General features: G+C 42.5%; 1 protein-coding gene across 1 annotated transcript; it reads right to left on the bottom strand.

The window, feature by feature from the left end:
• Positions 1-3,639: 3,639 nt before the first annotated feature.
• hs3st3b1b (heparan sulfate (glucosamine) 3-O-sulfotransferase 3B1b) lies at positions 3,640-19,829 on the bottom strand (the record flags this gene model as incomplete). The annotated part of the gene is made up of 2 exons (XM_079260955.1): positions 3,640-4,258; positions 19,249-19,829. The coding sequence occupies 2 exons, from the start codon at positions 19,827-19,829 to the stop codon at positions 3,640-3,642; spliced, it is 1,200 nt and encodes a 399-aa protein (XP_079117081.1).
• Positions 19,830-21,467: the final 1,638 nt, after the last annotated feature.

Below are 21,467 nucleotides of genomic sequence, written 5' to 3'. Positions count from 1 at the left end.
TGTTTAATTTGGATCAAGTATGTTTGAACTGGGAAAACATGTAAAACCTGCAGGACCGATGCCCTCAGACTGAAATGTGCTCCCGTCACACTGACATACTGAGCTTCTCCTTCCCTACTGGTAGCTGTAGGAATTGCAAACACTTTTTCTTCATATTGCTGTTAGTTGGGTATTAAATGTTTTACATACTTAATAAAGTTCATTTTACATTTTCATTCCAGAGAGCACCAATTTACACCATAAATTTGAACTCGGAGATCTTGAACGTTTCATCATTAAAGTGATATTTCTTATCTGAAGAAAAGTCTTATCCATTCATTTAGAAAAAAAAAAATCACCAAATTTGTTAAGAAATAATACATTTGCCCAAAATTCTAATATAAGCTACAGCTGTGCATTTACATGACTTAGCAATGATCAGATCTACCTTGATTATTTAATAAGAATTAAAACTTAGAATAAATAAACAAACCAGAACAGATACATGAATTATGGTGAAATGTGCATCTGACAGTCTTCATATCAACTGACCTGCACCTAACTGATTTCCTACAGGTTGGTCAGAAATATTTAACTCCATTTTCCTCTTCATTTCTATTCTTTTGCATTTTCAGAGCACATTGCTTTGAGATTTTATCAGATGACACCTCCTTTCGTCTGCCTGTAAGTTTCCATGAAACAACCATCCCATTTTGTTTGTACTTGCAACAACTATTAGATGCAGCTGGATGGAAACAATCAATTTTTTTGCCACACTCCATGTCAGATAATCTTCTTGAAGGAGCGTAATAATCCTCAACCAGTTTCAACTGACATATTTCCTGTTAACTGTTCCAGCCAAGTGGATCATAGCATGAAAGCACTATGTTTCAAATACATATTAACAAATAAGTAAGTATTTGGTTTGTAATCCCAATTTGATAATTATTTTTTTAACCTTGCTCTCTGATTCAGTATTTTTTTTCCTTTACTTGATCCACAAAATTTTTTTTTGCCAATTATTACAATGAAATGTGATGAATATGTTTAAGAACTGCTTGAGACATTTTTCTCTCATTAAATCCAAAGTAAACACACCTTTAAACCCAACATGCATTCATTAGAAGGTTACTAATGAGGGAACAAAAGCTAGAAATAAAAGGAAATAAAGATCTGACTGAAGAAGTTTTGGTAAAATATATACTTTTTATTTATTTCTTCTTACAAAGAAATATTATGAATGTTCATTATTTAATCACCTAGAAACATCTGTTCCGTTTTGCTTTTGAACTGTGTAAAATTAATTCCTTTGATTTACATACCACAAAATACTCAATTTACATGTCTTTTTTTTTTTTCTTTTTTCCATTTTTGTACATACAGATCTGCTAGTCTACATACATATATGTGGATAAGACAAACATTTCCAACATTTCTTAGATCTCAGAACTGGTTGAATAAAACTCAACCATAACCCATGCACTGACACGGAGTAAATCCACAAGTGCAACCGTTTTGTTTGTGTGTTTTTCTTGTTTCATTTTGTTTTGTGTTTATTTTTTTTAAAGATATCTTCTTGGTTAGATGAATGTGACCATAATTTAAAAGCAGCACTTCCAAGTTGAGGGGGAAATGTCTCACTTTGCTTGCTTAGACAACCTGATAAATGCTTCTTTTCCCCTTTCATTTAAAAAAAAAAAAATCATCGAACATTGCACGAAGGAAAGAGGGAAGTCTTTCTCCTCACAAACTCACATAAAGTATCATCGCTCAGGCAGAATGAAAGTAACGGATACTGCTTCAGAAAAAGAAAAAAAACAACAGTGTAACAGCCTTCATTTCTCCTACAAGCAACCAGCTGGTTGGGTTCAACTCCAAATTTGCTGGATTAATCAACATCTGTTCTTCTGACAAGAGCAGGCTTATTATTGTGGATCGGACAGCTAAAGAGGCACAACTTTTTTTCTTCCTTTAAAAGCTGCGAGGGGCAGATTTAACTTTAAAAATTGATTTGAGGGACTGTGTGTGAGGAAAGCTTGTGTACATTCAGTCTGGGCTCTGCTTAAACACATGAAACCCTTCTCTGGACGCAGGTAAAGCACTTCCCATGATGCCTCCTGCATTTCCACCACGCTGAGCATGCATAGCATAGTGCAGCACTGCATATCTTGTGCCCATATAAAAGCGTGCCAGTCGCTGCAGAGGCATTGAAAAGAACCACACATCTTCTTCCTCTTGCATATCAAGAATTCAAGTAGAAAGAGAACAACTAAGAGGCAATGCAGGGAGAAGCACATACAGAGAGTACGCTGTGTGAAATATGATATTACCCCACAGGTTTTTGTTTTGTTTTTTTTTGGCTGCAGGTAGAGTTTTAAGATCTGTTGTGCAGAGGTGAAAGTGAGGATGATGATGGCAAATAAGGCATAAAGTATATAGGCCATGCATGATGGCACATGAGGTTTTCTGATGATGCCGGAGGTTAGACACTGAAACCCTGCCCGAGGCTCGTCTCGCTGTGCTGCGAGTGCTTCACAAAAACCCCTTTTCCCGTTCCTTTTGATCTCGTCAGTCTGCGATCTGAGACGGGGCCTGGCGGACCTCTTTCTGTTTGAAGAAGCACCGTTTCGCTGAGGCAGAAACTACTTGTTTTGTTTGTCATCTCTTCCATCTTTCTGCTGGGTTCCTGGCAGATATGCCTCGCGCAAAGATTGAGGTTCACACTCCAAGACGGTAGAAAGAAGGCACACACTCCTCCTGACCTGCAGAGCTCTGACTCAACAAATCAAATGCATCTCAAGCAAATTTGATTGAGACTTGGTGTGACCTTTGAACTGAGCGGATAGGGCAAAACGCTTGGCTCTGAGCCAGCGCTGCTTCTAACGGGGAGCTAGAGAGCGGAGCCTCCATCGATCGGCCAGTTACCTTTACCCGATTACCATAATGTTAACATGGGCCCTTATGTGGTCCGAGATGGGATTCAACGCTTGATGGATGGGTCATTCATTAGAGCAGGCAGCAGGAATGCTGAGAATGAAAGGGCAGCTGTATATTTTAAGCATGAGTGACACAATGAGTATCAATTAGGCCTATTGATCAACCTGTTATTGAGTGGAATGGGACACAAGATCTGTTACTTAGGCTGATGCAAGTGCATGAAAACTGGACTGTAAAAAGGATGTGAAACACCTTGTAAAGGATCACACTCAGGCAGAGGATGGAGGTAAAGTTATGATGCACATATAAATGAGGATACGCACGAATGGGTGTTCTTCACTTCTCTGTGAGCACTCTGTACCCGTAATATGGTGCTTTTACATCTTCCATCTTAGTTTCCACTGCAGTCATTGCTGATTATCTGCATTTTGAAGCACCGGTAAATCCTCTGAGTTTACAGGACCACGAGAGCGGAGCAGGAGAATTCAGACCTAAGATGAGGAATGTTAAAACAACATGTGGGTCGGTTGTTCTGTACAAATATGGTTAGGCAGCTTAGTGAATTAATTGCTTAGAAATAAAAAATAAATTATTATAAAATAGATTTCTGTACATTTACATATATATAGCAATTTCTCCACATCTTGCCATTGATTTACAGAAAAAAAAATGTCTCAATGAATCTTTAAAAAAAAAAAAAAAAAGTCTTTCGTGACTTTCATGTCAATCCCAACCAAAATTATGTCCAGTCATCTGATAAAACTTCATGTTGAAGGGCCTGTAGAAGTCCCGTAGCCTCTGCACCACCTCGGGGTCAATGTTGGGATGGGTCCGCCCTTTGGTTTTTCCCAGGCAGTGCGGCTTGCTGCTGCCCTCTGCTTTCTTGAGGCACGGGAATCCCTTGGTCTGGTTGAAGTAAAAGTGTTTGTCTGTGATGATCCTCTTGAGACCTAAAAAGTCCTGCACGCGACCCAACTCTCCGGCCGGGTCGGTGATCAAGCGTTCGCCGCTAACGAACAGGATCTGCTCCATGGGGAAGTACTGCAGCCAGTTGTCCAGGTGCTTGGCGTAGATGCCGATCTGGATGGCGCTCCATGAGGTGTCTATGAGCCCCGTAGTCCTGTTTTTGAAGGTGAGACTCTCAAACGAGGGAATGTCGGGCTTCTTTGACAGTGTCTGTGTGTAGTCTGAGATAGCTCTGGTGACGGGATCCCTCACTACGACGATTAACTTAGTGTCCCTGGACATGGCCGATATCCTCGCTGGAGCTTCTCTGGTCACAAAGTAGCTGGGGGTTTTCTCCATGGTGATCTGGCCCTCCAGGGTCTTCGGCATCAGCTCCCTAAAGAAGGAAAAAAAAAAAAAAAAGAAGGTTAAGAGAAGGGTAAGACGGAGAAAAGTCTTGCATAATGTAATCAAGCTGATTGAGTGCACTGCGTTCGGCAATCAATGACTCACTGAGCCTGTTTAGTCTTATTAAAGGGCTCGAAAACCTATTAGTGCAGGCAGTTCTCCTACATCAACAAGCTTATCCGGTTACAAGATATCTCACTCCTGGCAAAAACCAGAAAACCATTATTTACAGCGTAAACACAAGGGTACTTTTGAAGGAATTTCTAAACATGGCCGAGCTTCCTTTCAACCCTATTAGGGGATTAAGAGCTGTGTTTGTCTCACCTCAGCTCATTCTCCTAAATCCTTCTCCTCCTCAATGATTATAACTCACTCTAGTAACACAAAATTATTCAACATTTGGAATTATGTAATATAATAATATTTTTATCCTTGAGGAAGTCACAGTATGTTCGACTCGTAGTATCTAACATGACTTCCCTGAGCTTGGCTTTCCACAAACCCCACTGCTGGATGTAATGTTCTAAAGTGGTCAGGCTCAATTAAAAATCCCCCCTCCCTCTTTATACCACCCAATCTGCTTTGCTGACTCAGGCAAATTTGTGCCATGGGGCCCCACCCAATATCGGACCCACAAAAAAACAAAAAAAAAAAAAAAGCAACAGTACTGAAAGATGACGCAGCTTGTAGCAGAAAGAAAATCTGTGGCTTTGGTTTTGAGGCGGAAAGCTGGCTGATGAGCCTTACACAGAAAGGCAGACGTGTAATCGAGCAGCATTTGAGAGAAACTGGTTCTGAAAGAAAAGTGAATGCCCTCTGATCTCTCCGCATTAAGTTTCAGAATCGGTGACCAACCGCAAGCGTCTAGATTATGGTGGAAGCGATAAGAGCGCTTGGACTGACATTGAGAGATGGATCGGCTTTCCCTTTTGGCGCTCAGACCAGGAAGAAAACCAGCCCATGTGATCTACTTGGGATCAAATGTGTTTCTGCTTCTCAACAGATGGAAGGGGTTCAAATTATGGACTGCTGTTAGAAAGCTGGGGTTTTTTTTGGTTTTTTTTTTTGTACACCCAATGCGACCCTGAACTTTTCTAGACGATACATGGCGACAGTCGGATCAGACATCAAAGTGATTTTACCCTTCTGGGCTCCCTGACACAATGTCAGCGTAATGTGAGAAAAGAGCAGATATTGTCAGCAGAATTCACAGCGAATCAGGTTGGCATCATTTACTGCCTCATGCACGCTCTGACATCTTACCTGTTGTGTAAAGAATAAAAAGAGGCAACGTCCACCCTTGATTTCCCTCCAAAACAGTTCAATATACAGCAGAAAAGGCAACAACTTACACTCAAGACATAGAAAAAAACCAAAAGGATGCACCAACATGGTGCAAGAGAGACAAAGCAAGAGGGAGATAACTGAAGGCGCTGATCTATCAGGGTGAACACACTCACACAGATAAGATTTCTGTTGCACCCTGAAGCCGCCTTTTGTTGTTTGGGCTTGAACGCTGATATGCCTTTGTGTTGACAATACTGTAGCAGCAGATCCCATTCAAAATCTGTTGTAATCCCACACAATGCGTTTGCAAGCTGAGAGGTAAAAGATGTCGAAGCTACAATGCCGGACAATTTCCGTGCAACCAGAACCCTCCGATTCTTCCCCAGAGCTTCAATCGCTTCTCCTACTACTACTCTAAAAAAGCTGGAATGTAGTTCATGTCCATCTAACTCATGGTTAATTCATGTGACATCAGCTCTCCGTCCATGCACATATAAGCAAGAAGGAATCTCCCCCTGAAATGGGGGACTCTGGAGGGGGAAAAGAGAAAAGGCCCTGGCTAATACAGGTAACCAATAAAATGCTTTATGGAAATGGTTTTGGCAGATTTGTGTAATCCTAATGCGGCGCCAGTGATCTAATTATGATAACATCATTTTGATTGCTGACACGTCACCGGAGCGAACAGGGAATGGAAGGCTTCCCCCCAAAAAAGCTCATTACTAGCCTATTGAAATCAAGGCAGATACTGCATTATAATTAGAGGCAAACCATGTCTGGGGAAAGAAAAAAAGAAAACACACACGTGAGTAAATACAAAAAAAAAAAAGTGCAACAATTTCAAACAGTTAATGCAGTGCCTCTTGAATATCTTGAAGGAGAATAAACTGAACGTGCTTGACTTGACTGTTCGTCATTCTCTCGATGCACAATGGCAGTAGTGCCTGCAAGCTTTTTGTCATTCCTTGTGCCAACATACAAAAAGAGTCCGGGGCCAAACAGAAGAGGCAAATGGCTCCCCACCTAATCCGATTTCAACATGACAATGCAGCGTGGAGATAGGGAGGAGGCCTAAGTTACAATGTGCATAGTGATAGATTATGCTGATCCAAGCTCAGAGAATCCCTTTTTTTTTTCTTTTTCTTTTTTTTAAACATGTAGTGTTGGGGGTTGCAGAAGCATAAAACAAGGGGATGGTCAGACAGCAAGGGAGAAAGAAAGCGGTGAGGAAACTCCTAAAGAAAAAAGCGCCAACTCTACAAGAAAAGCACAGCCCTAATAAAAAACCTCCACCTCTGACTTTGCCCACTCTTTGCTGCCAAAGAAGCCATGAGGAGGGGAATTTTAGTGGGACAAGTAGCTCTTGGAGAAACAATGCCTATTATGTTCCTTTTTGATTTATGAGGTTCTTCTTTTAAAGATTTCGTCAGCAAACAGGCAATTCTGTGACACAGGGCTCCTCTTTTTTCCTGCTTTTCTTTCAAAGTGCACCATTGTCCCTGAGTGGAAGGGTGAGCAGGGCAGTGGTCAGGGCAGAGGGGCGGGGATGGGGGCAGGGTAGAGAGGAGGAAAATAGAGGAGGAGGAAGGTAAAGGAGGAGGGGGAGATGAGTGGAGCACTTCTCCATCCCTCAACCTCGAGTCAGAGAAGCCTTTTGGAGGGCTCTTAAGTGAAGCGTGTGCCAAAATTGCCCTCCAAACACCCTGTTCCCCTTAGATAGCGACAATTCCGCAGGGTCCTACTGTCTGCTTTGGAAACAACACTACCGTAAATAACTGATATCATGAAACAAAACTGCCCCTGTTTGCTTGCTGCTTTCTCATTGTATGTATCTGCGCACTTTTTCTTGTTTTTGCCCCTCCTCACCTTCGTCCTCTGAGAATATTCCCTAGTTGAAAGACATGCCAAAAGCAGTGATAAGACAGAAAGCAGAGGCCCTAGTCAGCGACGGCATCAAACAAGGGCTGGCAGAGGGGCCCTTTGGCCTGCGTTTTTAGACTCCTCATCCCTGCCGGAGCGAAACGGGAGGCAGGAAGCGGGTTATTTCTGTCTGATGCCTTTGCCTCCCTCCTGTCACGTTTGAGTTGATGATAACGGGCTGCCACTTAGCCGCCTGTGTCGCAGCATCTTTGACAAAATGACTGGTTTGCTCACAGACAAAAGCAGAAAGAGCTCTTTGGTGGTGCATCTGTTGATTTTTCTATTTGATACAAAAGGTTTTTCAATTGTCTCACATGTCTGGATGTTGAAAAGCATTTGAATCCCAAATTAGGGTTTGTGGATTTGAATACAGACAAATCAGAGGACATTTTGTTTCTACCAGAGAAGAAGAGGGAGTGGTTTAAGCTGGAGCAGTTTCTATGGCTTGAAGACCCTGGAGTAAGAGTTGTCTTCCCGTGGGAGGTAACACCACCCAAAACAACAGCGTACACCTATCTGAGACAAGAAAACCAAATTATTCTTCGGCTAAATCAAGCAGGGGAGAGCCACATCTTTTCTTTATAGTGACACACAGCCTCTACCCTTCAAACTGCCTTCATTTCCATTGATCTGCAAGGTTCACTCGACCCCTGGCAATCAAGGCTTGAGGTCTACTAGCAAAGTGACACTTCACAAGTGGGAAGCAGAAGAGGGAGGAAATTAGGAAAGAGGCACTGAAAGGCTCTGTTCCTTCTAACAAGGGCCTCTTAACCAAGCCCCTTCTCATGAACCGATGTGGTGGACGTTTCAGGAAACACAAAGAAACAGCTTAATTCCTCACTCAGAGATAAGGATCTTGAGTAGCACTTATTCATTTGAAGTCAAACGTGTCCTGAATTTGAGCTTTTCAAGCCTGCAGATGACGAGTTTGGGCACAATGTGCAACAAAATGCTGACAATTCGTTTGATATTGATGCACAAATCTCTTTTTACTGGTGTGTTTTGGAAGACGAGGGGGGAATGATGGATGGTGCATGCATGAATTCATGGAAGAGCTGCTGGTAGATAAAAAATGTGCTCATTATCAGTGTTGAGGTTTATGAAACACACACACACACATATTTTATGGCCACTGCTAAGGAAGGCAGGCATGCACGCCTCTGTCGGCACACTAAATATTTTCAAAGTACTATTTAGGCTCATACAGAAGCCAGGCATTTTGAAATACGCTCCACATTGCCTGCAGTCTGACATTACATCCAACCACAGAGCATGACTTTGGCTGTAAATTAAAAGAATAAAGAAGGTGGTTTATGGCATGGTCCTCTGTGCCACTCCGGTGCAGACAAGAAGAAGAGCGTTGCTTTTAAGCACTAGAAGTGAGGTCCAGCTGTTAGTGTGTACACACTTAGAGCTTCCCGACAATTCGTTTCCTGGTTGAGAAGAACCAGAGTCCCTCCTTAAAAGCTGAGATCTACCAGGAGTGTGTGCTAAAAAGGGGGGTCTGTGTGAATCCATATGTGTCTCAGGTTTTTTTGGGGGATAATTTGGAGGGGGAACGAAAAAAATAATAATACGCACATCACAGCACATGCTAAGTCTCCATGTCTGCACGTATATTTAGCACCTGTGTGCAACGTTACGACCTCATCAACCTTATCAGACTGAGGTTTCAAATTAACTGGCTTCACTGAATAATGGTGTCACTGGAAACTCAGGAAGGTGGTTGAGTGGAAGCCCGCCCAAATCATCTGTCTGCTAAAAGGATTAATAATTCATGCTAGCCTAGTATCACACACTCAGACCTGGATGGCAGAGCCCTGCATGGATGGAGCATATCGTGCAGCTATAAGGAGGGAAGCCGTCTGATTCCTCCTCCGATTACTGGGAACGTTTTTGTGCCTGTCAGTATGACTGGCGCTACTGCTGACTATTTTCTGCTCTATCTGCGCTGCTTGATGAAACAGAGTATGTTTAGAAAGGCTTACAGCCTCGCCAACAGTTGCTAGTCCACCGACAGACCCAAAATGAGGCGGAATTTTTCAAATTCCCTAAAAGCTGGATGACTGAGACAGTCTCAAATTTGTAAGTACTTTGGTTACAATTGGAAAAATGAAAAACACTCATAAAGGCTTTGGTTTCACAATACATGAAAGACTTTTACTAACAAGGTCTTCAAAAAAAGGGGGGGGGGGGGGATAAGTATGAGGAATATGGCTCAACAGCATGCTGACACTCTGGCTGGATTTGGAAATCCTGATCTGGTTGATGAATGCAGCTCCCAGACCCCTGAACTCCACGAGACATTGCACCATCTCAGAGCAGCCTGGGAATCTACTGACCTCTCAAGTAAACAAAACAGTTAACCCACCAGATGCAAGCCATCCATCCATCATTTCTAACTAAAACTGGGGAGCTGCATGCTCTGTCAGCGCAGACCTTCCTGCAGCTCTGGCTGTGGAGGAGATGCAAAGTGAATGACAGGAGCGATGAATCAACAAGTGGGAGAAGCAGAGTCGGGCCTTGCGGTCAGAGATTGTCCAGATTGGTTTTGGGCTCCAAACCAGCCGGGTTTTGGAGGCAACATCAGACAGTAGTACAGCAGAATAAATAAACAGAAACTAAAAACCACATATTATGTCTTGGACTACATGTCAGCCCCCCTCTTCAGCGGTACGTCCTGAAAATACTTAAGTGAGGTTGAAACATTCCTCAGCGACACTATCGTGGTTGCCGTATGATGGGCAGCACCGTAGAGGCGCGACAAGCACAAATTATTCAATTTTATAAGAAACTATCAATTTTCCCTCTCAAAAAGAAATCTGTTTCATGTAGATTTGATGCTCCCCCCCATTCTCTGTGGAAAATAAGAGGGAAAAAGCAGAGCCACAAGGATGTTTCAGGTCTGGAACCACCATGGATCTCGGCCATAGATGGCTGCTTGGAATTACTAAGTGTTAATAACACTGCAGCAAAGCGAAGGAGCCCACCATGTGGCATAAATAAAACAGAGGAGTTGGTGAAAGGGATGGCGGAGAGCAGAAAATAGCAATACCTCCTCCCAGTCCCATCATGAATTGGGAAACAGCATTCCTTCAGAAGTGCCGTCCTTTTCTTTCTTTCTTTTCTCTTCCTTTTCTATTCAACGATGTTGCCCAGAACGCTTCATTTGTCTGGCTCTTTTTAAAAGAAAGAAAGATGAAAGATCCCATCGTTTCAGCGACACTTAACACAATATCTCACCACTTTGTCTGACACGCAATACAAGACGCGTCACCTGATGCTGCCGCGGCCATCGGGCGACTCATTGTTTGAGCCTCGGCCAGCAAACACGCTCGCTTTGAAATCCACCGCTTTGGTGATACTCCCGAGAATTTGTTTAGCACTCGTAATCCTCTCTAATCAGAGTGTTTGCTGAGCGTGTTTGCGGAAGGTGTTAGCTCGAAGCTAGCCACACATTCCACCACTCCATCAGCGTCAGGGTGCAACTGCTTGACGGCTGGGACGAAGTAAAGCGATGAACTGTGAAAGAATATAGAAACAATGGGGGCGAACAACAATGAGAACCTGCAGGTGAAGACTTGCAGGCGTGTGTGTGTGTGTGTGTGTGTGAGCGAGCATTTCGGGGTGTTGTCGCGTGGGTGTGTAAGGCAGACTCAGCCATTCTGACTGATTTCCTGACACTTGACGTGCACCAGGAGGCACATGACTCCTTGATCTAGCTACAGCAAAGATGAATAAAAGATGAAACAGACTGGAGAAGAACATACATGCCTCCACCCCCCCCCATACTCCCTAGACGTACACACACTGACACAGAGTGAGTGAGCGAGCTGCTTTGCATCCTGTTTGAATTGGCTGTCATCCGTAACTGCCTGCACACCTTTTTGAAGACAGGTGAACTACAGAGTGTGCGTGTGCGTGTGTGTGTGCAAGTGAGTGGGGATTTCCCCCCTCTACTGTATGTCACTCAGTCAGCAGAAAAAACCATCTTCCTGTGTGTTTGGGTGATTATTTTGCCTCCGGTGCTCATCCTGCAGCTGTCGTTGCAGGTTAATGCTTTACAAATTCCCAAAGACAGGCCGACATGCAACATATAATTAGCCATAATGAATGAGACGGCACCGGTCGTGACAATTAACCTGCTCCTTTCAGAGATGGAAAGTGTGGCATTAGAAATTCCTCAGGTAATCCTATACTTTTCTATGGATTTGAATCCTGTAATAAATCAGACAGCAACCCAATTAGAAATCCTGTTTTTATGCCAGATTAAGGTAGTTATTACTGTCTGGAATTTATTTTTCCTTTTCAATGAAAGACTGAAGTGTTTATGTACTGGTTTTGGAAAGAGGTGAATGGATGGATGGGAAACAAAGCATTTAACTCATCGTTTTTAGCTATTCTGGACGTAAAACAGCTGAGAGTGGATGCATGTTTTCTTTTTTTACTGCAGACACCTGCAGCACGTAAAAAGAGTGGCGTTGTGTCAGTCACTGGCGAAATGAAAGGGGGTGTTGTGTGCAGGGTGCTGAGGTGTTAAACACAACAGCGAGTAAAGGGAAAGAAAATAAAAACATGCAACATTTCAGAAAACACAATGACACTAAAGTCAGTAACGTCGTAGACGGCAAGGCAAAACAGAAAACTATTTTTTTTTAAAACAAAAAAACAAAAGAAAACAACTAAACAATAATGGAAATACTTTAAAAAGCACCGTAACAAAAACAAAAAGCTAAATTAAGAAAACATGGAAACTTTTTGTTTTATTATGAAATTACAGTGTTTTGGTTTTAAAGTTGTTTTTCTGTTGTTTTCCTATTAAATACTTTATTTTCTAAAACATGTTTGTGGCTGTATTTTCTAAAAGTGTCAGTTTTAATGGAGTTTTGTTCTGCTGTTTTACATTCATGTGATTGTTGTGTTTCTGTTTTCATATGCAAATTCTGGTTTAACTGTTTTTCCATTTCATTGTTGTGTTTTCTGAAACAAAAGTTCTTCTAAGTACTTCTATCTTTAACATTTTCTTTATTAATGCTATACTTTGTAGTCACTTGCACTGCAGAAAAATGTCACTGCACAGCTGCAATGGCAATAAAAACATTTAATTCTGCAAAAAAAGAAAACACAATGAAATAAAAACAAATCAAATCATTTTTTTTGCTTGGTTTAGATGTTTTTGCTCATATCCAATCATATTTTTGTATCATACTGAATCAGGCAGTGGTACCTTTAAGTGGAAGTCACTGCGCACAGTCCAGTGTGTAATTTGATATATTTACATGTTCAGTTTAATACACTACTGACTCATCTAATGCACAATATTTTTTTTTTTTTTAACTTTTTTAATCTTGATTAAATTCTACATAAACATCTATTTATGCCGTATTTTCTGAAAGTCAGATTAGTAATTTAGTTACAATAAAGTCCAAATACACATATTTAATGAAATTTATCATTAAAGACATTTTAAGGAACACTAAAGACGTATATTTTCTTTTACTTAAGATAAACACATTGTAGAGATTTATTTCTCCTGCTTTTCTGCGTTTTGGCAGAAAAAAGCTCATATGACTGGTGCAGCAGTCAGTGCAGTTCCTGCAGCCGCCTGCTGATTCAAACTGTTTAACGAGACAAGAAAAATAGCCTTTGCATGGTGCAAAATAATTGGCACTGAGTAGAGTGCGGCCAGGTTGTCTTAGAGTTAAAGCTGAAGTGTTTTTACAGCTCTTATGAGAGAGCCGACTGCGCTGGGAGTACATCTAAATGGAGAGAGCGACTAGTATGAAGCAGCCGGGGTGGAGAGACGACTCAGGGCTTCTAATGAGCTCTGCTCTTTTACTGCCAGGCTAATGGAAACCTTCGGGGACCTCAGTTGCTCTCTGTCTGCGTGTGTGTCCTCTCTCCCACAGGCAGACACACTCTCCAACACCCTAATGGTTACCTCTGGGACCTTATACCTGGGACAAGTGCAGCTTTACAGGTTTACCATCATCATATCATCCTCTTCCTCCAACCACTTCTCTTCCTTTAGCTTCCTCAGAAAGCAGCGAGAACTTATCAAACTGACCTGCTTTTAATGAGTTTAACAATATCAGCGTGTGTGTTCTTCGGCCTCCAGGTGATTTTTTTTGTGTGTGTTTACTTAGCAGCAGTGAATGACCAGAGGGAGGATGTCTGGTTTTGTTCTGACATATGTAAAAACATCCAAATTATCACCTCGTTAGGCGCGGACTACTTGACACGCAGCACAGAGGGAGGACTTGTTCGCTGCTTCTTTTTTTTTTTCCCCATCCTGCGCTTTCTTTCTCCGTCTAAAACTGCTTCATTAGAGTTCTCTGCCAGTGTGCTATTCTTGGCTGTCTCATAATGCTTTAACTTCATCCTTAAAGGAGGGGGAAGACAAAGCGAACACACACCAGCAGTCACATGGAGCAGCTTCCGAAGTGAACGAGCACAAACAATAGTTCACGCTTTTTTTCTTTTTCTCTTCGTGTGTGTGTGTGTGTTTTCCTGCTTAAATCATCCTTGTCAATTCAGAAGTGTGTGAATCTTTGACGGCAACTTCCTGTCAGGCTGCTCTTTTATCATCTGCTACAGCGGGAGGTTCTTGTCTGCGGCAGCCATATTGTCTGTGCTGGTGTGTCACTGGACACCAGGAGGAAGGCAGCGAGGAGGCACAGCGCTGCCACTCCCCCTCTCCACAGGTCTCTCCTTTCACTATTAACCGCTTGTAATTTGGGAATGAAAGCCGCCTTTTCTCCCTTTCTCCACCCCCTGGTCGCTGTGTGTTCTCAAACAGGCCATGCCAGCTTAGGCGGCAGGGACAGCGAGCCTCCTTTCTTTCCACGCTGACCAAAGGGAGAGCGGTCAGCGAGGCCTCCAAGCAGAGCCCCGCCCAGGGAGCGGACAAACCGAGCATGACATGTGACGCTATTCTTAAACATCGGTGGCACAAGTGCACAGCTGGAGAATGTGGAACGGCGTGTCGATGTTTCAGGAAGGAGCTGGGAGGTGGAAGTTTAGGAGAACAGGGACTGTTTGTCATGTTGGCCTCTGTGATGGAGGATTTGAGGAGAGGATGTGAACCTGCTGTCAGCTGGACGGTTGGCTGGCCAGGCGCTCAGTCTCCGAGGAGCTGCAGAGTTCCAGGAATCAGGAAGCAATCAAAGCATCTAATCATCTGCATGCCGGCTTGTCCTCTGCGCAACTGGACAACACAAAAGCACCTCCTTTATCTGCATAAATCTGCTAAAGTTTGGTGGAAAAGTGCCATCATCCTCCTCAGACTCTGAATGCCTGCGGCGTCCTGCAGCTTTGCAGATGGTCATCGTCACACAGACTTTGTCAGCAAGCAGACGCGGGTCTGACCCCAGTCAAAAGCCCTTAACCCATTTCTACACATTACCTCCAATCAGGCCTGACCGATCAATACGGACCGTCCCCGAGGAGCCGGTCTATGGTGACATTTGTGTACCGTGTCTGAGGGTTTCAGGCTTTTGTGACAGAACACAAAGATTATTTGTTAGTTTCACAGCTGAGCCTGTTCAAATTGAAAAGAAAAAACATCTCAGACCTTTAACAATGTATGCAAACATCCTCAGTGGATGTTTTTTTTTTTGTTTTTTTGTTTTTTTTTGCTGGTTTGATTCCTTTCAGTGGCGCTGTAAGGAACCAGGTGGCCATGTTGGGCCTTCGAGAGGAAGGAGGAAGGGCGAGGTCAGTGGCAACACAGAACGTACGGGTCACCTGCGTGGAAATAAGAGCGCCCCTGCAGCGAGCAGATAAAAGGCAGAGCGCCCATCCAGAACTGCGCCTGACATGGCCGGGAGCTGCAGCCTGACTCGAAAACCACAAGTGGGGGGGGGGGGGGGGGGGGGGGGGGGGGGGGTGATAACAGCCAACAGTGCAGACATCTTCAAGCAAGCCAAGTCTGATAGTGGAAGTTTTTTTTTTTTCTCCTTGAGGTCAACAATGCACCACTTGTCCTTATTGTGGCTCTATAAGTAGCTTCCTCTGCCGCTGCATTGCATGTCTGTTTACCTCCAGACTTTTATCTCAGTCTAGATACAGAGGTTGACCAGAGAGACATCCTGCTCTGGGGTGGCGCCAACTCAACCCCACCGCTCTCTTGACAGTAACTGGAGCCGAACCTTTGATTCCAAACCACATCACACAAGACGAGACACTGAAGGTCGTCTAGTTAACCGTGTGGCCTCCAGTGGATCGGCTGCATCGTGATGAAGCTGCACTTCTTTAAAAAAAACTGAAGCATGTTTCAGTGCAGTGATCAGCAACCAGTTCAATTTAGCTTTAAAAGATTACAAACATAACACCGCCATCCAGTAAATTTCACACCACCCCGAGGCTGTAAACTCTGTAAATACACTCGTTTCCAACGTGCTGCTGTAAGGGTGGAGCAAACAGCATCAGCGGCGCTCGGGACTGACTGAGCTCAGACCAGAGTCCGCGACACGACAGCAAAACCACAACGCGGCAATTAAATATCAAAGCCCCTTCAGAGCCAATAGAGCTAAACGGAATATGAAGAGAGCAACAAGCGCCGCTGACTGACAGGACGACATGAGGACTGCAGTCAATAACAGTCGTTTTGACCAGGAAACCAGCAGCAGAGTGGGAGAAGGGGACGTTTCAGCTGGTTTGGATGCAGCTGCGGGGAGATTATTTCTAATAAACTGCAATGAAATGGGTAAAAAAAAAAAAAAAAACTGGGATGAGAGAATTGAGCTTTTTCTGCTCCTGAATGTTGCAACAAACCAAATAAATGGACACTCAAAAGTTCTTTTTTCTTCTTTGCCTTCAGGAGGACACCTCTGCCTCTGATGTTTCTTCATCTTTTTCTTTATTTCTGTGGTTAATCGGTCACATTTCTTTGGGAAAAAATAAACAGCAGATTAAAAAAAAAAAAAAAAAAGGTAAAGATGCTGCTGTGACAAAAGCTGAGAGAACTTCAGGTTGTTTTCAAGAATTGATGTGTTGACTCTCATTTGTGGACTTAAGATAGTTTGGTTTTTTTTCTTTATCAGATAACACCAGTTGCACTTTCTAAGACTTTTCACACGATCAAACAGGTGCAAACAGAAAAGAAATGAACCGTCCCGTTCACATTCAGTCACAGAGGCCTGTTGAGCTTTGACTCTCTCTCTCTCTCTCTGTGTGTGTGAATGTGTGTGTTCCTACGAGCCGATTCATGCATGACCTCACTGTGAAAATGTGTACCTCCTGATACAAGGACCCCTCGGTCAAACGCATGAATCATGTGTTTGTCTTTGGCGCAAATAAAAACTGTCAAAGAACATCAGAGATTCACAATAAGACTTGTTATCTCCACCTCCTTTCATTTCCAGCCTCCTCTCCTCCGCCGTTTTCCTGCTCTCTATGGCTGCATTTATTTGCTGGCATTCCAGCCCTAAATGTGTGTCCGTTGAGGGTGTGGGGCGAGGCGGGGCGTTTGGGGGGGGGGTAAAATGGTGAAAGCTGGCTACAATGGTGGACACCAGGGCGATAGTGCAAATGAACAAACAAGGAGAGGTGAGTTGCACAACCGCAGACACAAAACACACTCCATAAATGACCACGATTAGATCGCACAGAATTTATTTCAGTGCCGTTTGGCTTCTGTGTGGAAAGTTCCGTCTGCCTCCCCCATCTCACATATCTGGTCTAGTAACGGGACGGTTGGAAGGATCAGTGAGTAAAGTAGTTTTTCCCTTTTCCTGCAAGAAAATAAAAACCAAACTGCTGCTGTTTCATGCAAACATGCATTTCTTACTTCAGCTCCTCCATAAAAGTTTGTCATCACAGATTTTTCTGCTCTAAAACAAAAAACCTGACTGAAGTTTTGCCAGAGAAACACAAATAAACGGGTTTCTGTTTGGCACATCCACAATTTGTCACATCAAACACTCACAAACAGGAAAAGATTTCCAGCATGTTTTGATTTTGAAGACAAAACACACACCCACACACACACACACACACACACACACACACACACACACACACACACACACACACACAGATAAATAAATCAGATGTGTGTGTGCGTGTGTACAAGCTTACACTTATTAGAAAAAGATCAATACGACTTCTCAAAGTGTTAGATTTCACTGCCTTAAAAGCAAGCAGAAGTTTTTCCGCTTTGAGTCCAGAAAAGTTGGAAACTTGAGTTAAAAAACAAACTTAAACCAGTAAATTTGCTCAAAGTTTCCATCAAGAGGAGGCGCGTGAACATCACGCAAGTCAAAGAAAACTACCAACACTTCATGTTCAGCTCTTTTATTCCTGTTAATTAGGTGGAACATAACTGGGCCCACTTCCACGTCTCGCATGTTTAATAAAGCTGTTTGTGTGGAAATCAAAAGGAAAATATTACTGCAAGAGCTATGTTTTTTATTTATAAAAATATATAAATTATATATATGTAAAAAAAACAAAACTAGATAAATTAGCTTTAATTAGATACTAAAGCTGAAAATTTTCCATTTAAAATGGTAATATAAAGAAAATCAATAAATCGATCAGGCCATCAGTTGCGCTTATTAGCTATAATTTAACCTGGATCAGTTTTTTTTTTTTTTTAATTACAAGCCTTAATCAACTTAAAACTGATGGAAGATGAGTCCAACTCAAGCAGAGATCATTTTATTTTCATTTCATTTGGTAAATGAAAAGTTTGTGACCAGCCAAGTGAGGTAATTAAACTCAGCAGTCCCTCAGCTCATTAGATTTACCCTTTGTGATGCAAATGGACGGAATAAAGTTAGTTGATCAACCTCAGAAGAAGTTTTGTTCTACAAAGCCCCCTCACTTGGTCCTGTTCCCCCTTTTCCTTTCAACATTCAGGCCTGTGGAGCCAGTTGTCACAAAAAAAAAAAAAAAAAAGGTCCAAACTACATGAAGCCTTTCAGATCTGGAGACATTATTCGGTTCAAAGCTGTTTTTATCTTTTATTGTTCAAAAGGAATTAGTTTTGTCTCATCAAACCAGGATCAGAAACTTTTTTTTGTTCCCAAGATATTAAAAAAATCAGACGCTCACGAGCTTCAGGTTGGACTTAAATTCAAACTCCAAGTCCTCATCCAATTTATTAATAATCCAATCTTTAAATAGCAAAGAGGAAAAAGTCCAATTCAAAGTGTAAACTTGACGGAGACGCGCCAGGCTGCTGGTGCAGTGTTGCGCTGTGTCCAACAGAGATCACTGCACATCGCAGAACCAGCTCGGGCCCCGTCCGCACTAATCCCCCCCCAACACACACACACACACACACACCCCACCCAGCGTCAAAATGGCAATTTTCTCCAAACACAATTACATGCACGATCGATTCACTGTGCAATCAAGCCTAACAATTAAAGAGTTCATTAAAAAATGGGTCTAATCTGTGCGAGCAAACAGCAGAGGTCACACGCAGCGCGTGTTTAGTTCGTTTCCCAAACTTCACATTTCATGGATAATTGTTTAATATATATCAAAATAAACCAAATATTGGTTAATTAGATTTGTTTGTATCGAATATTATTTGAAAGGAGAATTAAAACACATTAAATGATGTGGAATCTGGATCTGAGACGAATAATTATCCATTAATAAGGGAGCGCGTTGGCGCACGGAGGAGCGTCAGCATCTCTTCTGTTCCGCAGCACCGCAGGACCATTTCCTCCCATCGGATAATAAAAAGCACTTTAAGTATTATAAAACTATTCCCATTTAGTGTTAGAATGTATAAAAGAAGGAAGCTGTGATTTTTACCTGTACCACTCCAACCCGTTCTCGTAGTTCCGATCGAAGAAGTGCGGCTCCGCGCCCACGGCTCTGATGTCTGGGTGCACACGCAGGAACTCCAGCAGAGCCCGGGTGCCACCTTTCTTCACCCCGATGATGATGGCCTGCGGCAGCTTCTTGCTCCCGGAGCCGTTGGAGAAGCTGGACATGGCGCTGGGATCCGGGGCTCTCTGCGGATCTCCGCGCACTTCGTCCCAGTCCTCGGCGCGCTCCGTCTCCAGCTCGTTATTGAGCAGGTCTCTGGACGCGGCGGTCCTGATAGACGGCTCCTCGTAGTCACTCTCTATATCCTCCCACGGCTGTGGCTTGGACAGCAGTCTGGACACCAGGTCCGTCCTGCTGCTTTCTGTCCTCTTGCCCAGCGCAGACGCAGTCTCCTTGCCCCGGTAACCCTCCACCACCAGACTTGGCATGTTGGAGCAGTAGCCCACGCAGGAGTACAGCATGTATACCCAGATTAAAAACATGATGCTGAGTAGGAGAAGTTTCTTCTTCACGGGGCTGGACCAGAAGGCATACAGACTGTGGCAAACCAGGCTATATTCCATAAGCCTTTTGGTTGGAAATCAAATCCCAGCGGCGCATATTTGCCAAACTCACTCCCGGTGGCACCTCTGCAATCCGCGCAAAATGAGCCACATGCTCACCTCAAACTAAAAAAAAAAAACATAAATAAAAACTGACGAATAAAAAAACTACTCTGAATGTAGTCGAGCAGATGGATAAATCCAGGAATGAAAAAAGGCATTGAGGAATTTGGTTTTCATCATAACTAAGGCTGAACGAGGGCAAACTCTCGAGCTGCGTCAGAAGCTCCGCGGAGCCGCTCCAGCCTCATCTCAGGTTTGTTACAGCAGCTGGTTGAGCTGTGGCGCTTATAGAGACCTACACGTATGAATGACGGCAGCTTCAGCCAATCAGAACCCGGAATGTAAATGCACAGCCGTTTATTAACGGAAGCGGACCAATCAGAGAAGAGCATGGGCGGGCCCCGCCGTGGGATCCTCGGGATGGAAATGAAGCGCGTGTCGGACTCTGCTGAGAGTTTGGAAAACTTTCTTATTTAGCAATTAACTGAGGTTTCTGTGTGTCCCCGTGGACTAACTTGTTCAGGAAAGTTTAGGCGAATTATGAACGTTTCAGTCGGATTTGTTTTTACACGTTTATAGTCGGCATGTTATTTGTGTAAACTTTGTTTCAGTATGAATAAATATAATAAACTAAAGAGCCCCCAGTAGCTGCAAAAAGAAAAAAAAAAAGCTGCAGCGAGAATTAATAAACTAGTAGACCAATAAATAGAAATTTTCAAAAGTTTCTATAGGATTTTATGCATTTAGAGATTTTGTTTGAGTTCTTATAAAGGTAGATGAAAAGAACTGGAAAAGCTTTTTCAAAAGTAGACAAAATAAATGTAATTTTTTTTTGTTAATTCAGTCATTTAGTATTAATTATATATATATATTTTTTTTTTGTTAACATACAGATTATGAGGATATCACCGAAATTCTTGTTATTATTATTCATAAGGCTGTTACACCGGGTCTAGTATATAGTCTATAAAAAAAACTAAAAGATGTTTTCTAATGGTCCTTCTGCTTCATATTAACGGGAAATAATAGAAACGGAGGGTAAAAAAGTTTTTTTTTTTTTTAGAAAACAAGATTTGTGAGTAAAAAGTTGCTACAGTGGATAAATATTTTTAAACTAATTTTTTTAGGCATTTATTTATTATGAAGCTAACTTTTACTTGTAATCGCAACAATGTCCCGGAAAAACTTGAAGCTAACAAAAATGGCTAAAAACATGGGTGAACTACTCTATTCTTCCTTTTAAAAAAAAAACACAAATTGTCTTTAAAGCGCGACTGATTTTTGTATTACTTTAAATTCTTTGTGTTGAATCGTTTTCATGGAAGAGGAAACAGAAACACGAAGCTATCCAACATGTCACTGACTCGGACCAGACCTGTCATTTAAACCTGTTGTTAAAAGAAAAAACAAAGCAACTCTCTCTGTTTTAATACCGTAAAACCATTTAAAACTTCAAATATGCTTTAAAAATTACCTTTTTTTCAGCCATGGAGAGGGAAGCCAAACTGAAGCCAAAATGTCACCTAAATACATTTATGTGTTGAAGAAAACGTGACTTGCGCGTGAAACTGTAAAGCAAAAGGAAAGTGACCTGTT

This window comes from Telmatherina bonti (genome assembly GCF_933228915.1).
Source record: "Telmatherina bonti genome assembly, chromosome: 21".
NCBI classification, from domain to species: Eukaryota; Metazoa; Chordata; class Actinopteri; order Atheriniformes; family Telmatherinidae; genus Telmatherina; species Telmatherina bonti.
This window is presented reverse-complemented; position numbering and strand designations above follow the sequence as displayed.